Raw genomic sequence first — 19,966 nt, forward strand, 5'->3', positions numbered from 1 at the left:
ATCCTAATAAACATTAATATTTTTTCCCATTTCTCATTTATGTGTAGGCAAAATATAAACAATCATACATTAGCTAAATATGTCTGAGTGTGTATGTCTATAGAATAAGATACACCCCAATGACAGCCACCACTTTGATTTTCCATCGTTTATTTAGAAGATCGCCGGGACTGGAGCCCTGCAGCTGGATTTGGCTTACAGAATGAGAGAAGTGTGGATGAGAAGATGGAGAGACAGCAGACTGTTGGACAGGTGCACAGGTATGACAGAGTGATGCGCACGTGGCCGCTGTTTGTAAACATACGTGTGCACAAAATAAAATCATTACAACCTTTTTTTTTTTTTTCTCAGGAACAATTAACACGACAAACAACGTTGTGTCTTTATGTGAAAACAGGCATTAAACAGTGACTCACACCATCCACAAAGGTCTACCAGTAGATACTCTATGTAGTGCTTGGTAATTCTTTTTTTTTTCTTCAATGCATAGAATGTTTGCACTGCAAACCAAAGTATACAAACCAACGAAATTATATTTCAGGACAATTTTGCTTTGTAAATATAATCATCTTTATCATGCGAGTTAACTAATATCCGCAGAGGAAGAATTCTGATTTTCCAAAACAATAATAAACAGACTAAATAATAATAAGTAATAAAAAAAAATAAACTGGGAATTCAGTTTTGCACGGTGAGCAAGTGTCATTTGTACGTATATTTATATATATACACAAAAGCATTAGAATATATCTAACCAATCTAAATAACAGTAGATTTCAGTGCAATTTCAACAAATACGAGCGGTGGTTGCCACCTTTATTTAAAAGGGACTCTGTATACTTTTCTTTTCCTGTTCAGTTGTGTATTCATCAGAGCAGACCTTTGAATGATCACATTAGTTCATCAGCAAGACTGTGAAAAGGGGATCTGCTTTTAACACATTTAATAATCAAAAATATAGCAGTTCCCTGTTACGAATGAATAAGTACACAAATATGCTGAACATAAATAAATACATAAATAAATACATAAATAGGATAGAATTAAACTATGAGGTAATCCATCAATGGCTATTTTTCGTCATTCAGAACAAACGTCATCGGGGCAACAAAAACAAATGTAGAGTTGAACCGCAGAAAAGTAGTTCGTCTGGATTACCTGTTATTTGCATACTTCACATTCACCAATACAGTGAAAAGAAACATGAGTTGTGAAAATCAAACGGTACTAATCATGAGCACACGCGTTTGAGCCAAAGCGCTTTTCCTTGGTCCCCAAAAGTCCGTTTTGTTTTGTTGTTTGTTTCCCTACAGAAGTAGTCCATCAGTGAGCCGCGGAAAATTTCAACCTCTTCTGTTTTTGTCTTTGGTTGCAAAACCATACTCGCACCACGTTCTTTTTGAGGTCCAATTTCTCAGCTATAGCCGCGATTTTCTCCGAGGACGGCCGAGGCTGGACCGCGAAATACGCCTCCAGAGATCGCTTCTCCGGGGCCGCTATGGAGGTCCGCTTGCGCTTCTTCTCGCTGCCGTTGAAAATGTCGGGTTTGCTCATTTTCTCGCGCTGGGCGCCCTCGGCCTCCTCCAGCCACGCCTGGAGGATGGGTTTGAGCGCGATCATGTTGTTGTGCGACAGAGTTAGAGACTCGAAGCGACAAATGGTACTTTGGCTCAGGGAGCCCACGCCTGGGATCTTCAGGTTGGCCAGCGCGCCCCCCACGTCCGCCTGAGTCACCCCGAGTTTGATCCTCCGCTGTTTAAAGCGCTCCGCGAACGCCTCCAGCTCCCTAGGGTCCGTGTCCGAGTCGTTGATGGAGGGCAGTCCGTTGTTGATGAGTCCCGGCGCGCCCTGGTGCGCACCGCCGTGGTGGCCCGGTAAGAGTCCGTGGTGAGTGAGCGGCGAGTTCATGTTCATAGCTGCCTGGTGGGACAGGTGGGTGAGCCCGTGCATGTGTGAGTGCGGGTGGGCCGACGAGGAGATCAGGCCCCCGCCGCCTCCTCCTCCGCCTCCACCACCGGCCCCTTCGTGACCGCTGGGCATCAGCGCGAGCGACGGAGAGCTGATGTGCTCCATGAGGTCGGGCGGCTCCAGGTTCTGGTGGTGGTGGTGATGGTGGTGGTGGTGGTGGTGGGCGAGTGGCACGGTGGAGGTGGACGAGCATGGCACGGTGTTCATCGTGTGGTACGTGGCGTCGGGCTTGAACGGGTGACTCTTACCCTGGGACACGGCCATGTCCACGGCCGCCAGAGCTTCGGCGCGGGCCAGGAGCGTCTCATCCAGACTGGCGAATATGTTGCTTTGTAGCTGGAGGAGTCGGAGAGAGAGAGAGAGAGCGAGAAAAACAGAGAAACAGAAAGAAAGTGGAGATGTCAGCTGGGGAATAGTGTCAACACATAACACAGAGAGAATATTCCTTTTAAGAGGCTTCCAGTCATAAAAATTAATACAAAAAAGGCTGAAGCCTGAGCCTTCAGTGAGCATGCCTTCAGAAAAGATCACAGGCGTGCGGATGATTGCTGTGGAATACATGAAAAAAACATTAAGGCAGAATATGCGCCTCCAGCGCTCCTCCTCGCGCGCAGAGGAGAACGCAGGAGAAAAGCAGAAGTTTGGAGCTCGTTTACCTGTGGAGTCTGCAGACAGGCTCTCCTGATCGCCTCCGAGCTCGAGTGCAGAGATGTGTACTTGTGCTCAGGTAAGCTGGGATGCATGGCGAAATGCGCCTGTTTGCTGTTCATGGACATCATGTTTGCGCTAGATCCAGTTTAGATAAAGTGCACGAAAGGAGGATAAAACCCAAAGCGAGAGAGGCCAGGTCCTCCCGCCTCCTCTTCTGGCGTCGGGCGGATGCGGTAGCGCTCGGCTGCTGATGGTACAGAGAAGATGCCCGCAGTGTGTGTGTGTGTGTGTGCGTCTCTGTTTGGCTCTGCTGTGTGTGGATGAGGAGCGCTCTTACACCTGAGTCCCTCACATCTCGTCCGGCAGCCTCGCCTATTCTCGCGAGACGAGCGCGATTGACTCTCTTCTCCTCCTCTCCTCTCATCTCATCGCGCCTCTTCTCGTCTCTTGTCCTCCTCGAACTGTAAATCGGCCTAATGACGGAGAGGGGGGCTTCCATACCTGTGGATTCCGCGCGCATGCGTGCAGCCTTCGCTCATTTAGAATGTTGTTTGTTGCTTTAGTTTAAACGGTAACAGTGCAAGCGCCAACATTCGATATGCAAATGAGGGCTGTCTGTGTAAATGTCTGAATAAAAAAATAAAAAAATTGTTCAAAGCTTATTACGTAAAAAATAAAATACATCCAATCTAATCAGACACTTTTAAATTTGGCATAATTGTGTTTTTTAATAATATTAAAATGTTTATGATAAGCATATTTATTTTAATGAATGAAATAAAAGCAAAATGGAAACATGAAATATATAGTTTAACTGCATAATTAATTTCATTTTATTTTTATTAATCGTTTGCAAAAATAAAATGCATCAATAAAATTGAAGCATTGTTGATTCCGTAGCTATTCGTTTATTTCAGTCTCAGGAGAATTAGCAAACGTGAATATTTTAATTTAGCTCATGTTTATGGTTGCAGCGCGTTGATTCATTAAGCAACTCTATATATCAGATAAGATAAAGGGGAAAAAGAAAAACGAATTCATAATTGCATAATATATAACGAAAATCGTTTTAGACATTTTAGACATAAATATTCATACATTACAAATGACGTCAACAGAAATTCGCAGACATCAAAATATAATCTGTATATATTTTAGATATATATTGTATTTGAATATTTAAATTTCCTTCACGTTAACGCGTCATGGTGGCATTGCCTTGATTGATTACGCAACTTTAACCATCATGTATATTTCACTAAACTCTAATCACTGCATGAATTTTTAATCGCCCAGCGCTTTTAGTTGGAGCTAATGAAGTGTTAATTCACTAGCATTAATTAATTCTTTAAAAGACTGTGAAGGAGGTGGGTAGTAAATGGATTTGTTTAGTATTCCGGTGCTGACACATGAAATAATTCAGCACTGAACACAGAAACACAATGTGTTTGCGTGCACTATTACTAAAATGACGACGTTTACTGTTGTTGTCATAACACTAAATCAAAGGTCTTGAACATGTGAAAATGAAACTATAAATGATAGGCATACAAAAGTTTTTTTTATTTAGATAACACCCAGGTACAAAAACATTTACGAAAATATCTGAAAAACAGAAAATGACTTTCAAACTGTATGCACGAATAGCATTTATTGTTCTCACAGTTTAAATACAGCTTTATTCAGAATACCAGGTAATTCTGTACAACCACAAAAAGTGAAATTGAAAAATATTTTTAATTTCAAGAGAAAAGTGTAATGGTAACACCTTACTGGATACTGAAATGGTTTTTATATCATACAGTAACATGATCCAGCGCTCACTGCTGTCATCATAATGAACAGTGAGGCAAATGTGTAATAAAAAGCCCTGATGGAACAGAAAGGCAGTTCAATCTTGTTGTTCTCCTGAAAAGTCATTGAATTCATGCTGGAAGATCATGCTGTAAAATACTTCAAATATTTCTGCTTCTACTTTAGTTTGGAGAGTTTGGAGGGGCTGGAGACGGACGATCCTGTGGGACACTTGCGTTTGGTGGGCTGGCCGGGATTTTCCACCGTATCTCCAGCTCTGTCACTGACCTCAACATCACAATGGGTGGTCTCCTGTGTCAAAGATGTGGTTTGGTGCTCTCCTGCTGTTCCAGGATCAGCCAAGAGGTTGCTACAGAAATCCAGTTCTGGTATTTGGGTGGCATCAAAGTCTGGAGAGCGTGAGGATGAGGATGATGTCAGGGGAAGGTGAGAGACCTGACTGTTGGAGCTCTCACCCTCAGCCATCATAGAGTCCAGCTCAGAGATCTTGTCCAGGTACGCTGCATCCATACAAGCCTCACTGTTTCCCGTAGGGTCCTCGGACGGCTCCAACTTCTCTCTGTTTTCCTCCAGATGGGGCAGCTCAGGTCCGCAGTCCATCCAGCCTCCACACAAGACCTCTCTGTCTGAATTCACAGCGGTCTTCTGACTGAAAGGAGCCCCTTTGTTGCCTTGGAAGGATCCTGGGCTTTGGTTGATTGAGGATGAGCTGGCTGGGCCCTGGCAATCATCAAAACTCAGTCTTCTCAGGTAAGTGAGAGGTTTGAGACCCAACTTTCGGTCACTACACACCACAGGACTCTTCAAGCTCAGAGATCTGAGAGCCGAGGAGGGCGTAGAGGGAACGGTAACTTCTTTGAGTCCATCCTTCTGTGGACTCAAGGTCCCTCCTAGAAAACACGCATCAGATGTAGTCAGGAGGTGCCCGTGGTTGTTGGGAAGCTCTGAACACTTTCGGTCCAGGTCTGTACAAACAGAAGTTTCCTCCATTTCACTCAGGCTCCTTCGCATCAGGGCAATCCTTTCAATCCCTCCGTTTTGAGTCCCTCCAGAGGCAGCGTTTGAACATACACCTTCTTCAGGCTGAGGGTCATCCCTCTGGTTCTGGGCTTCAAGCTCTTCGATGTATTTATCGCTGCGCTCCAGAGCTCTTTTCAGCTGGGCCACGTCCCGCTCATACTGATGAATTTTAGCCTCGAGAGCTGCAACCGTATACCGGCCAAACCTCAATGTAAAACACAGACAAACCAAGATCTGAGTTACTAATGTGTAAATATCCAGAAATATAAAACATGAATATTTTATTTGTTGTTGTCAATGTTTAATCTAACTCTAAATGCAAGTCAGTACACTTCACCAACATTGTATAATGAACATTGTGCTTACTTTTGAGGAGATCTGCTGTCCACTTCTGCTTTCAAGTGCATATTTTCCTGGATTAGGTCAAAATTTTGGGACCGCAGAGTTTTGTTAGCCTGAGGGAAAGAAGCATGTTTCTTTCAGAATAGTTGCTTTTTTTCCTTTTTTTTTTTTAAGCACAGAAGACAAATAACACCCTTTCCCATATTTCCAACAGTCAGTGAAAATTCATCTAGAATATAGAGAAAAGCTGGGACTATATACATATATATATATGCTCTAGATGTGGACTAAGCACCAAACCATATCTCTTTACTGTAATATGATATGAATGATAAGGGGTTTCCAACAACTGATACCAATGCTGATGTTTAGAAAGTAGCCCAAATAATGCCAAAAATATGTATAAAATAGTTAGATGATAGCAAATGAGACAATTTCTCACATTAAAAAAAAAAAATCATTTGACATGTTTCCTCAGAATTTTCAACAAAATATTTGAAAACAAAATTATTATCCACTAACAAGAGATGATTTATGAAAATAACACTACAACTTTAGTTTAAATCACAATCACAATAAATTAAAACACAGTTAATGCAGATTATCTCAAAATGGCTAAATTATGGAGCGATATTTCTAGTTTTGCGCTTTTTTTGGCCAGTGTCTAGTTTTTTATTTGATTTTTTTTTACAATCCCATTCATACTTCCTTCAGCTTTTCGAGGTCCTGTTTGACATTCCTGTAGAGGTCATTGGCAGCTCTCAGCTTATTGGCCGACACCTCCAGAGCGCTCGGGTCAACAGTACTGCTTTCGCTCTGAGGAACCAAGACCGTGCTCGGTTCCAGAGCGGTCTTAAGTTGCATCTCAAGGCTCAGGTTTTTGCTTTTCAAGTCCTCGTTCTCTTTCAAGAGGGTTTCGATTTCATCCTGTAAGACAGATGATTCATAAGCTCTGGCTTTCGTTGCATAGCTAGGTCAATTTTTTTTTACAGGCATATTTTACACTGCCCGGCCAAAAAAAAGTTGCTGTTTGGATTTAAATAGTCAAATGCTTAAAGGAACACTCCGACTTTTTGGGACTTTAGCCTATTCACCTTATCCCCCAGAGTTAGATAAGTCCATACATACCTTTTTCATCTCCGTGCGTGCTATAAGTCTGTTTGACGCACCCACCGCTAGCCTAGCTTAGCACAAAGACTGGATGTTAATGGTTGCAGCTAGCATACTAATCCAAATAAGTGACAAAATAACGCAAACATTTTCCTATTTACATGTTGTGATTTGTATAGTCACAGAGTGTACAAAAAACAAAGTCACATGAGACACAGACATATTTTAACCGTATAAATACTGGGAACTATATTCTCTGAAGGCGAAGCACTGCTACTTGGGCGGAGTGATAACCGCAGCACCTGAGATGAGCCGTGGTGAGGAGCAGAGAGAGCGCGTCTCAGGTGCTGCGGTTATCACTCCGCCCAAGTAGCAGTGCTTCGCCTTCAGAGAATATAGTTCCCAGTATTTATACGGTTAAAATATGTCTGTGTCTCATGTGACTTTGTTTTTTGTACACTCTGTGACTATACAAATCACAACATGTAAATAGGAAAATGTTTCCGTTATTTTGTCACTTATTTGGATTAGTATGCTAGCTGCAACCATTTACATCCAGTCTTTGTGCTAAGCTAGGCTAGCGGTGGGTGCGTCAAACAGACTTATAGCATGCACGGAGAAGAAAAAGGTATGTATGGACTTATCTAACTCTGGGGGATAAGGTGAATAGGCTAAAGTCCCAAAAAGTCGGAGTGTTCCTTTAAGAGTCTATGATTGGATCAGTGATCATTATGTTTCTAGCATGTTAGTGTTTGGCAACCATTCTTGTGTAGCTTTTCATTTCTTAAACAAACATGCAGGAAGACACATCATAGCCATATTCCAGGATGACAATGTCAAGATTCATCAGGATCAAACTGTGAGAGAATGGTTGGGAGGAGCATGAAGAATCATTTTCACATATGAATCGGCTCCTCTGAGTCCAGATCTGAAACTCATTGAGAGTCTTTGGGATGTGCTGGAGGAGACTTTTGCATTGACATTAAACATCTTGACAAAAAATGATGGAAATAAATGTTGTGATGTTATTTCCATCAAGAGGTGCATTGCATTGTCATCCTGGAATATGGCCATGATGTGTCTTCCTACAGGTTTGCTTAAGAAATGAAAAGCTACACACTCCATCAAATAGGGTTAAAGGTGCGGTTGCCAAACACTAACATGCTAGAAACCTAATATTCACTGCAACAATGATCCAATCATAGACTCTTAAGCATTTAAATCCAAACAGCGACATTTTTGGCAGGGCAGTGTATTAAAACGTGTTGAAGATCACATGAAATCCAATTTAGAGTCTAGAAGCTTAGCAGTTTTCTGCACAGATTTCGGAGGGAAACTCCACTCTACGAAATTTCAATACAGGAAAGAAATTTGTATTAATCAAACCATTTCATTGGGTCTTTGAGCAAAAATACCTCATATTCTCGCAAAAGCAGCTCCCCTCGAGTCTTTCGGAGGCGTCTCTTCACAGAAGAGCTCTCATTGGATTCACTGTCAGTTGTGGCTCCTGTGAGCATAAACACACACACAGAAGAGAAAGAAAGAGAGATAGATATTTAATCACACTCATCTTGCCTAAAACAAACAATGTTCCATAGCTTACATTGAAAAGATAACAAGATATGATTGTGAGGTCTCATTATTACCAATGATTTCTCTGCAGGGGTTTTCTGGGGTGATGGCCACTCGACAGGTGGGACATTGACTGCTCTTCTCCAGCCAAACTTTGATACAGTTGGAGCAGAACACATGGTTGTTGCAACAAATGACCGGCTGACGCACCTTTGAGGCGTAGTTAAGAGCAGACCAAAAGGTAAATGCAACATCATGACTGTTGTTAACATTTAAGGGATAGTTCACCCTAAAATTTAAATTCTGTCATCATTTACTCACCCTCAAGTTGTACCAAACCTGTATGGATTCCTTTCTTCTGCTGAACACAAAAGATGATATTTTGAAGAGTATGGGGAATCAAACAGTTGATGGGCCCCATTGACCTCCATAGTATGGGAAACAAATACTCAATGGAATATAAGTCAATGGTGCCCATCAATTAATACAGGTTTGGAGCAACTTGAGGGTGACTAACGTTAAATGATGACAGAATTTTAATTTTTTGGGTGAACTAACGTTATCCCTTTAACATTCCTGCTTATCTGGTCCATTTTATCTGACATCACCCTCTGTGCTTCTTTCAGGGATTCATTAACAGCAGAGCACAGTGTTCAGGTGAGGGCTGGAATGGTCGTTTTTGTTAATTTGTGTTTTGGGAGAAAACTAAATCAGAAGGGACTCTTGGTGCTCTCTATTGTAATAAAAAAAAAACTCGCTGTTTTGAGTTACAGAAACGTTATTATCTTTACATGCACGTATTTTTACACAGTATCTTCACTGATAGATTATAAAATAACTGCATATTACATTAACGTGGTTTTAATTTAAAGACCGAGATGCGTCAACTATCAACAAACATGAAGTAGGCTACACGCGCGCACTGCATAACTTTGTGTTCAACTCCTGCCGTATTTATACTAAGTGTATTAAAGTGTTACCTTTCCGAGGCAAATCTGGCAGGATATCGGTAAAGTCAATGAAAGAGTGACGTTTTGAAAACTTTGCGCCATGATTTAGTCCTCAGAGATTAGAAACATGATCCAAAACTCCCTCCAACAGAAACAAAGTAAGAGCAGCACACGCGACTACGGCAAGCGCCGAGTACTAAACTACAGCGAAACGCGTCTGCCTCAGACTGCTGTACTTTCTCACTGTGTAAACGATTGCGGTTATTAATGCTTGCCTTTTATAAAGCAAAGTTTTGTATTTATAGAATTTATGGTCTCTCCACTAATTCCTCCGTATCTAGTATATCACATTCATTCACTGCTAAAAAAGAATCTTGATGTTTTCCTTCAGTTACCGTTCAGCAACAAACAATGCTGCGTTCACGCCATGTCGTAATTACGGTAGTTTCGAGATGACAACACGTGACGTTCTACTCAGAGCTGTTCACGTCCTCGGCGGCTCGGACTGTGGATTATGCGTTTCAATGGCAATATCAACACCTAAATGAATATGCAGTGGTCAAGTGGTAGGAGCTCTCAGAAAATTTCCAGTTTACAAGCTGTAATTACGAGTTCTACGCGGACGTGAACGCTTTTTACAAGTTGGAATCTCGATCTCGTAATTACGGTAATTACGAAATGGTGTGAACGCACCTAAAAATTAACCTAAACACATTTATAATGATAAAAAGATTATTAGTAGTTAATAAGATGGTTGTTGTGCAGTAATATAAACTTCACTTATTATAGACAGTCTGAAAAATTCTTTATTTCTGGTCTTTTATGGTAGGCTAAGGTGATTATTGCTGCAGGTAGACCAACTTTGTCAGTGTAGCATAGGCAAAACATAATTGTTAAAGTAGTCATGTTTGGGAGGAATACATTTTATGTATATGGCCTGAACAAATGTAGCCTACTTGAATAAATTGCATCTTAAATCTTAAATCACAGCCTGATGTCTGAGTGATCAGGTTGCTCTTAAGGGCATTAACACTTGGTATTTTCACAATGAATCACTATTAGATAAAAAAAAAATATATATTTTATTTGCTTAATAGCAAATAAAAGCCAATCATTTTTTTTACTAATCAAAATGCTTCTCTGTCCCTCCTGTTCTTTCTTCCGGCTCTTTGTTTCAAGAGTTTTATTACAACAGTGTAAACCGTTTTACTTCATTTTTATTCGATCTCATAATTCATTGGTCATCGCCAAATGATGGCTTTATTATCCCATAATGACAGACCCAGTGGCTGAGCGCTTGTGAGATAACTTCATTAGCATCGAACTGATGCAAAACAATGTTGTACATTGATTGCATCAAGCGGACTATTGGTGCTGCGACTACACTACTGTCATTTGTTGCAGGTCTGTCATGTCAACACAGCCCAAGGAGACTTTACTTTGTCTAGACTATGAGTAGTCAAACTGTACGCCAGTAGGTCTGCAACTCAGATTTAGACATCTGCATGTCGAAACATTCGTGGAGAGAGAGTTTGCACACATTTGTAAGCAAAGACCAAACTGCTGAGCACGCTCTTACATAATAACATAAATTTGCCTTGTTTTCTTATTTTTACAGAACCACCTCCCCCTTTTGTCTCTCCTGTCAGTGGGATCAGCATCTCAGAAATACACACAAAAATCGCTTGCTACTCACTTCATCGTTCGTAAGTGGAACAAGAGCTGTGTCAACAAGAGATGTCCATTTCACCACAAGTCTCCAGTGAAATGATTCATCCAGAGCAGTTGGATGACACATAAGTCTGCAAAAAGGCCCATCCGGAGATGACGTTGTTAATAGAGAGGTATGGGTTGATTTGATTTGCTGAGGACTAATTTATTATATTATACACTACTGTTCAAATGTTTGGGGTCGGTGCATTTAAAAAAAAAAAGAAGTTTTTGGAAGTCTTTTATGCTCTCCAAGGTTGCATTTATTTGATCAATAATACAGTGAAACCAGTAATATTGTAAACATTATTACAATTTAAAATAACTTCTTTCTATTGTAATATATTTTAAAATGTAATTTATTCCTGTGATCAAAACTGCATTTTCAGCATCATTACTCCAGTCTTCAGTGTCACATGATCCTTCAGAAATCATTCTAATATTCTGATTTGCTGCTCAAGAAACTGCACTTATTATTGTCAACATTAAAAACAGATGATACATTTTTTTAGGATGCTTTGATGAATAGAAAGCTCGAAAGAACAGCATTTATTTGAAACAATTTAAATATTTAATGCATCCTTACTGAATAAAAGTGTTAATATCTTTTTTTTAAATAATCTTACTGACCTCTTTAGCTTTTGAACAATAGTGTATATTATGTTATATTATAATTATTCCCAAAGTTCTGATGATTTATACAACCAGGCACAGTTGCAACATGATGCGTATTGATTATGGTCAGTGTATTTGATGCATAACTATGTGTTTGAAAGACAAATGAGAGGTAGAGAAGTCTTGTGAAATTAGTTTGAAAATATTTATTTCCAATTGCACATGTAAAAATCTAGTTCAGATCATATTATTGGAACAGTTCAGATACTCTAAAGATTGTATTTTGCCCACATATGCTTCAGACAATGGTTTGTAATCTTTCCCCCATTAATTGGTGACAGTCAATTAATCACAGCCGGTTGAGAACCGCAGGATCTATTGATCTTGTCGGAGGCCTTATTTTTCATTCCTTAAATGACACAGATCGGCACATTTGCCTTGGCCGGGTAATGGAGGGTGGCGAGCCAATGACCCGTGTGTCAGGCCTACATGTGTCCCATGCTCCCCCATCATGAAATGGCATCTTTACCATTTAAGCTGGAAAGGTTTAGACTGCCCTAAGAGCAAGGCGCTGGGACAGGCCTTGCTCCGCTGCTCAGCTGACCTTTCTGTTTAAAGCTTAATCACTGGCAAATGCTTACATTAATTAGCCTGCCCTCTATCCCTCTTTCTCTGTCCCCCCTCCCCACACACACACACACACCCCAACGTCATGCCAGTGGTTTTTGCGTCGCTGGCAAACCAGAATGAGTCGCGCACATCTTGAGGACATTAAGACATTTCCCCCGCACTCCTGCAGGCTCCGTGTATTGATTAGCGTGGCCCCTGACCGCGATCGCTGCGGTGCGAGAGAGTGTGTCATGGAGATGAGGGGCCCCTGCTGTCCATGGGGCTCTTTCCTAAGCCACAGTCGAGCCGCAGCTGACGCCCCCTCCACAGCTCAGGCACCTTTCGTTGCCCTTTCGCAACCCTGCCCTTTAAAAGTCGGAGCGGCATCCGGTTCTTTACATTTTGTATCATGTATTGAAGCCTCACGGCATCTGGAATTATCCATTATGTGTCAGAAACTGTGCTTAAAGCTTGCAAAGGAGGAGTAAAACATCTTTGGAGACGTTCAAACCAGATGTGTTCCTGCGTAAAGATTATTTGTGTAACTCGTTTTTGTTAAACCACTCCAGCTTAAAACACAGACCCCCAGTTTCACAGACAAGGTTTAAGCCTAGTCTCAGACTAAAATGCATGTTTGAGCTGTTTTAACTGGAAGTCAACCTGCATTGGCAAATCTTAAAATATGTCAGTGCCATTTTGTCTCTCAAGATGCACACAAGGAATGTTTTTTTTCTACGGCACGTTTATAAAAGCTACTTAAATGCCCTAATTAAACTAAGGCCTAATCCTGGCTTAACATGAGCCCTGCTGTGAAACCGGGCCAGAAAGAACTATAAATAAGTATTCTGTGGGATGATTCCTCTTTAAAAACTTTGCTCTGTTTGTTATCCTGACCAGGGGTGGGGCCAGTTGTTTGTTCAACCAATGACAGATGGGAAACGTGTTTGGAAACAGGCATTATTTCTGCAGTTCTGTTTGTTGATGGCTTGAAGCCAGTGTTGACAACATCTCGTGGCAATTTGTAATTATTTTACGTTTTGCTGAATTGGGGGCTATGCGTATGAAGGCATACGATCTCGTTCGTACATGTTTGTACGATCTGCTTACGCCCCAGTGATGGCTAGGTTTAGGGGTGATCCTTCATTCCTACTTTTTTCTAATAGTCGTACATTTGTGTACGATTCACATCGTACAAATTCATGGGAAATTCCCACCAAGTAACACAGTTACGTTTTCCTGTGAGATCAGGTTAATATTTACGTAGCCCCTAAATAGAAATGGTGGAAAAAAAAACATGAGATGTAGGAACAATTATTTGTCTATGCTTTTGGGCTCTGTCGCAAAAGTTTTGCGTTCCCCTGAGAAACTTTGCGTTCGCCCGCAAAGAACTCAAAAGGTTTTGCGAGCAAACGCAAAGTTTATCGGGGGAAACACAAAACATTTGTGAGAGAACACAAAAGCATTGACTTATTATATCTTTTTTTTTTCACCACCATGTCCTAGGGGCTCTGTAAGTATTGAATAAATTACTGACTTTACAACAAATATTGACTACTGTTCAAAAGAGAAATGTATTTGAAAGAGGTCTCTTATGCTCACCAATGCATTTCTTTGATAAAAAATATAGTAAAAAAGTTGCATATAAAAATGTAATGTGATGCAAATCTAAATTTTCAGCATCATTACTCCAGTCTTCAGTGTCACATGATCCTTCAGAAATCATACTAATATGCTGCTGCTGCTCAAGAAACATTCCTGATTATTATTAAATGTTAAAAACAGGTTTAGAAACTGATACATTTTTGTTTCAGCATTTTTAGATGAACAGGAAGTTCAAAAGAGCATTTGAAATAGAAAGATTTAATAACATTATAAACGTCTTACTGTCACTCGCTGAATAAAAGTAATAATTTCCTTTAAAAAATTACAAATCTTACTGTCCTGAAACTTTTAAGCGGTATAGTGTAGACTTAGAGCTCTCTTAAGATGCTTGTCCTGCCCTCAGATTCATCTGATTAGATCTTTTTTTACAAACTGACATTGGTCTGCAGGGTTCCATGACAAAAGTGGATCTATTTTTAACTTAGACACATATAAAAATAAGGAAAAAAAACAGAAACAGTGACCGCGACCAATATGGCGCATGCCCTCATAAACCAAAAGTTAAGCGTAGACTAAACACAAGAATGCATTTTCTAATTCAAAGACCAGGCACAAAATGAATGCATGCATAAAAACACTTCTCTAATGGAGAGCGTGGGATGCCACCCTAATTGTTAGTAGCAAAGTCTGTTCTCTAGCTGTTTCCCACCACCCCCTTCCTCTCTCTTTCTCTCTCTCCAGCCTCAAATTTATTCTCCTCCGCGGGTGCAGTTTTAGTGGTGGGCCATGCGTCGCGGTGCAGAGAGGAGCAGCGTGCGCTGGTTTTATTGCATTGCCTACAGGCTGGTTGAGCCACACGACTCGCTCGTGCCCCCCCCCCCCCCCCCCCCCCCCCCCCTTCACACCACAGATGAGGCTCCACTCAGCCCCGACAGTCCTGGGCTCCGCTACACCCCTCTTCCTCCATCCGTACCTCTCTCAAGGGGCCCCTGGGAGCCGAGGGTGGATTATTATGGAAATACTATCATCCACTGGCCCTCTGAAGCACAGCTGGGCAGGGCCATCATTACATCCACTGTGGCAATCTGTTCTGGGAAGGGCAAACGCAAACGTCACGGCACAGATGAGAGTGGCACGCATAGATCACAGAAAATGTGATTAAAATGTGTGCGGGTGAAGAATGCAAAAAACATCATGTGGGCATCTTATATCAAGTGCCTTCAAAATGACCTCCATAAATTGTGTTCTTTTTATTAGGGCGTGTAAATAAGACTATAAATACATTTTCATCTCGGATATTTTACGTCCACCTGCATTACAGCTGGTTTCTTTGCATCACAGGCCTAATGCTGTTGTGTTACAGCGCTGATATCAGCGTAATGTGTCGCCGGTTTTGTTCCTGTCGAGGAACGGATGGTGTGTCCGTGTATCAATCATAGTCACCCGGTCTGAGCGCTGACCAGCCTCTGAGTGATTGCGTTTAGTTCCTTACGAGATATTTCTGCTGTGCTTGTTATCAGATTAACCCGCCCACTGAGGCTTATCATTCACTGCCCAATAAACGGGGTCAGTCACATCCATCAAATTACTGTACTCGCGCTTTCTGCCTCAATCTCCTTTACTTGCTCAAGTCAAGCTTATTTGTAAATGTAAACAAAGCAGTAACATAATCATCACTGGTTCAACCTGAGTTATAAAATCCTCATTTCATTTATTTGTAGGACATATACTGTCATAGATTTTTTAGAAAAAGTCGATAAAAGAGCATAACGTATTCTCATGCTTTAAACAGAGGTGGTTGGCTCGTGGAATTTGTCACAATGATCCATTAAAAATGCATAGAACCTCATTAACTTTTGCAGAGACAGAAAGCTCTGTCTTATAATCTTTCTTTTTATATCACTTTTTTTATATATTTTTGCAATATTGGATTCAAGGCGACATCTTTATGAGTCCAGCATGTGATCTTTTGAATTCAGCGTGTGAAAAAAGAGATTTTTGATAAAATATTTGAAATTTAAATAAAAAAAAACTGGATTTATTTTACATTGTCTATTTGTTTAATACTTTATTTCGTTTTTTATTATTATTATGCGTATTTTATTATTATGCAGTTTTTCAATTAATTAAGTTAATTTGTTTTACCGCAGGGCTGTTTAAATGAACTAGGCAAAAAAAAAAGTGATTAACGTTGATGAAAAATAAAAAATGGTTAGTCACATCACTAACCATTAGACACTGAATATACATTTTCCAATATAAACTGTAACCTAAAATCTTGGTGTTAATTAACATGAGCATAATTGACATGCACCAACCTCCGAAATTAAAAAGTGCTCATTTTTAAAGTCACTTCTAATTGTGGCCTCACGGCATGTGCGTAGACATGCAAAACACGCGTCTTGTAATCAAACACACTCTGAGCAAAAGGCCTTATTAATTATTAGTGCCCACTTGACTTCATATTGTGCTGCTGGTGGCCTGGTCAAAGATTATAATTACCACTTCGCTGTTTGTATCGTATTCATCTCATCTTGCCTATAGTACTGTATTACTCTCAGCATCTCCCCTTCTCTCTCTCTTTCACTCTCTCTCTTTCTCTCTCTCTCTCTCCGGTACACAAGACCAAAAGTGCAGGCACATCATTTATTGATAAGACAAAAAGAATGTAATGAAATTATCAATGTTCTTGAATTAATTATGAACATGATTAAGAAAGCTAAAATCTCAGGAGCCGGGATCTCATTACCCATTCAGTCTCAGGGATTGCTTTCATTCAGGGAGAGGCAAAAGAAGCCGTCCACCCGGCCCGGCTCGAGCAGTCGTCTCTCGCCCCAGCATGGAGCTCCTCTTTACCCTGCTTCTCTGTCCCTGATTTACTCCCTCCCGCTCGCTGCGCCGCTCCGTCCTGCTGGAGCCAAATGAGATCCGCCGAGAGGTCCTGACCTTCCCCTCTAGATACCAGCTCCTCACTGGAGGTAAGAAACACAAGCTGGTTTTACTGGACAGCAGCCGCCCGGCTCGTAGTTTAGCAGTCCTGGGAATCGTCTGTTTGTACTGGATGGTATTGTTCTAATTGTGGATAATTACTCATCTACTTTTCTGTTATTTCAAACTGTGAAGCTGTCTTATGTTTGTATGGAGGCTGTCTTATGTTTCTTTAAAGTCCGAGGACACGCATACAATGTGAAGTGTAGTTTTTAAAATCCATTGAAATCCATTGACTTTTAATAAAGGAACAGTAACATTTAAGGCCACAGAATGTAAGAGGCCATTCATGCAAACATGAGTGCTTTGACTGGAATCATTTCAGATATATTTAAATATGGTTATTGAGAGTCATTTCTGGCAAATTAATACATCCAATTGGCCTTTTATATATGTATTATTATTGCTCTGCAAAATTAAATTTGCATGCTTTATGAGTAAAGTGCATTTCCTTCAAACAGACTTCTGTATAAAGGAAAATTATGCAAATATCTTCTGGAGCTCTAAATATTTTGTTTGGTCCGATAAAGCATTCAATGACAGTTGTGTATTAAAAGTTTTCCAATTTTCTTCGGGTGTCTGTCGCGTCAGTCATTCAGGATCTTTGCATTATTACCGTGCCTTCGCTGAGTATTTGTTTTTTTACCTGCTTGTTTAGTGTGAATTAGAATGAGTCGCTCTTGTGGAGACGAGTGTGAGTTTTTTTTTTTTCCTTTCTTTGGTCACATGGGGGAATGTGCGCCAGTATATAGGCGTCCCCAAAGGAATGGAGCTGGGGTTTCAGAGTCCCATCGCTCCCAATGTCTCTGTCTTTCTCCCTTCCTGTCTATCTTTCTCATATCCCTGTTTTCTTGCCTCTTTTTTTCTTATCTCAATCTCTTGTGTCTTCCCATCATCAGGCTCCAACACACACATTTACTGCACTACTGCATTGTAAAGTCGCCCATAAGGGAGCGGTGTGCAGTTGGCGGAGAACTCGTCGCATTGTGATGATACCTTCTCGACTATATTTTTGAGGCCCTGCAGTAAACATGTATATGTGTCCTGATGTCTTTAATAAGACCTAAACGGCTAAGAACACACCAAACTGTCATTATTCTCCTAGATAAGAAGGTTTATGTGTATGATATTGGTGTTTTGCGCGGTCTCCGCGGATAAGAAAGCCTGTGGAGGATAATGAGAGCTCTCTGGCCTGAGGATTGATCCGTGTATTGGATCTCACATAAGACTGCTGTTACTGGATATTACCCAGCGCTATCGGCCAGCCGTGATGGCCTCGTGATAAGAAGTGCTTACCAAAGGGGAAGCTCCTACAGGGCAGATACGGTTTCTCAGCCGCCCTCAGGGGACCGTCAGCCTCATGCTGCTGAGCTCAGGAACTTTTTACCTCATCAAGTAAATTCAGACCCTTATCAAGTTACCAAGCAGGCCTCTTCCAGTCGAACAAATATTTCTGCCCATTGTCACTGTCAGTGCTGAAAGAGCTGGAGCGGTCACATTACAGGGCAGCTGCTTTTCATTGATAACCTGGGAAATTTGGGAGGTGATGGATTTGTTTGGGTAATTAGAAGTAGTGGACGTGCTAAACTTTATCTCTTTAGCCGTCTCAACAGTCTACAACACAAGCGCTTTCTCTGGGAGTCATTACTTTTAAGATTCGAATTCACGTGGGACGAGAATTCCCAAACAAATTATTCCGAATTTACAGTCCGGATTGAATTTGTTGAAGTTTTTACGTCCTTTAAAGATAATGGCATTGTTGACAATGCAATCTACGTCCTGTGGCGCAGTTTAGTGTGCTCTGGACCTCTAAAAGATGCTAAGCTCTCAGATAATGAAGTGGTCGGCACGTAATGTGCCATCTCGACGGTTTCATCGGGAGTTTTCCAGCCCTTCGGCGCAGCGTTTAGGGCCCAGCAGAGAGGCGATGCAGAGTTTGTTTCTACCGCTGCGGCAGAATGAGCCAGGTGGCATCTGGTACCCGTTCCCTGCCAGCGGAGGAGGGCCCAGATGGCGCGTTAAGCAGGCTAATTATTTCGACACAAAACTCTGATAACGCAGCCCGCCAGGGTCCAGTTTCCCTCTTTTGAATCTTACTCACCGGGCTTTGTCTTGGAACCGCCTTCCCTCTCTTCCAGTGAATGTGTCCTTGCGGGGTTGAGTAACTGGATCCCACAAACTGGTGGTAAATTGTGAGCGATCCCATGCAGTGGGAGGTGACAGCTGTAATGTTAGTCCTGAGAGGTGTCGTGGTACAAAACGACACACCGGTTTTAGTCAATTACATAAATACATGGATGGAGAAAAGGACAAAATCCTCAAATCTGTTGCACTACCACCAGCTTTTACCTGAAATGTAGTCAAACTCTGCTTAGACAGATCTTTAGGAAGGTTTGAACGGTATGGCCCAACACTGCGACTCGGTAATGATCTCAAAAACAGGTTGTTGTTCTCATAGCATCACTGACATCAGGGAAGAACCATGTTAAATGCAAATTGTAAAATGCAATTAAACATACGCTAATGTGTTTTTTTAAAGGAATATTCTCGATCAAAAGTGACATTTAAAGGCACACTGTGGAACTTTTCAACCTTTATAATATATTACCAAAACCCATTGAGATGGTACATCGACTTACAATAGGTTGAATGACACGTCTGCCGAAGCCTGAAGGTGTCTGTATCGCTTTTACTAGCACTATGTAACTTCGGGTTTCGGGTAGGAACCCGAGCACAAAAAGAACTACAAAATTCGACCGCTTTACGGCATACGTCACTTCCCCCACCACCCCAACTTCCTCAAATTCTAACTTGAGAGCTCAACTCGCGGATTGCCGGCGTCTGTATGTTGTCGTCATGGCTGAATCAACAGCTACTCGGAAGAAAGCGAAGAAAGCAAAGATTTTGTCAGAGGAGACCAAAAAAAGAAAAAGGGAGAGTTTAAAATAAACATCGGCATAAAAGTGTATATATAATGTAATATTTACTGCGAATTCGTGTAACAAAACTGATAT

At 41.2% G+C, this 19,966-nt stretch overlaps 2 protein-coding genes and 1 long non-coding RNA gene across 4 annotated transcripts; 1 reads left to right on the forward strand and 2 right to left on the reverse strand.

Moving 5' to 3' along the window:
- Positions 1-464: 464 nt before the first annotated feature.
- On the reverse strand, positions 465-3,080 carry pou4f1 (POU class 4 homeobox 1). Its single transcript, XM_056241551.1, has 2 exons — positions 2,625-3,080; positions 465-2,304 (listed from the first exon to the last, which is right to left on the reverse strand). Exons 1-2 carry the CDS (start codon positions 2,745-2,747, stop codon positions 1,324-1,326), a joined length of 1,104 nt encoding a protein of 367 aa, XP_056097526.1. The 5' UTR covers positions 2,748-3,080; the 3' UTR covers positions 465-1,323.
- Positions 3,081-4,396: 1,316 nt separating this feature from the next.
- Positions 4,397-9,651, reverse strand: obi1 (ORC ubiquitin ligase 1). Its single transcript, XM_056241549.1, has 6 exons — positions 9,459-9,651; positions 8,553-8,688; positions 8,322-8,413; positions 6,502-6,723; positions 5,821-5,909; positions 4,397-5,659 (listed from the first exon to the last, which is right to left on the reverse strand). Exons 1-6 carry the CDS (start codon positions 9,528-9,530, stop codon positions 4,591-4,593), a joined length of 1,680 nt encoding a protein of 559 aa, XP_056097524.1. The 5' UTR covers positions 9,531-9,651; the 3' UTR covers positions 4,397-4,590.
- On the forward strand, positions 8,630-16,945 carry LOC130076470 (uncharacterized). Of its 2 annotated transcripts, none has more exons than XR_008805652.1 (3): positions 8,630-8,719; positions 11,047-11,272; positions 16,745-16,945. It is a non-coding gene; the product is annotated as an uncharacterized LOC130076470 (long non-coding RNA). The 2 variants fall into 2 exon arrangements; XR_008805653.1 differs by lacking the exon at positions 16,745-16,945 and adding an exon at positions 14,706-14,840.
- Positions 16,946-19,966: the final 3,021 nt, after the last annotated feature.

The sequence above is a fragment of the Rhinichthys klamathensis genome, unplaced genomic scaffold, assembly GCF_029890125.1.
Source record: "Rhinichthys klamathensis goyatoka isolate OS25496 unplaced genomic scaffold, OSU_Roscu_1.1 h1tg000654l_1, whole genome shotgun sequence".
Taxonomy (NCBI): Eukaryota; Metazoa; Chordata; class Actinopteri; order Cypriniformes; family Leuciscidae; genus Rhinichthys; species Rhinichthys klamathensis.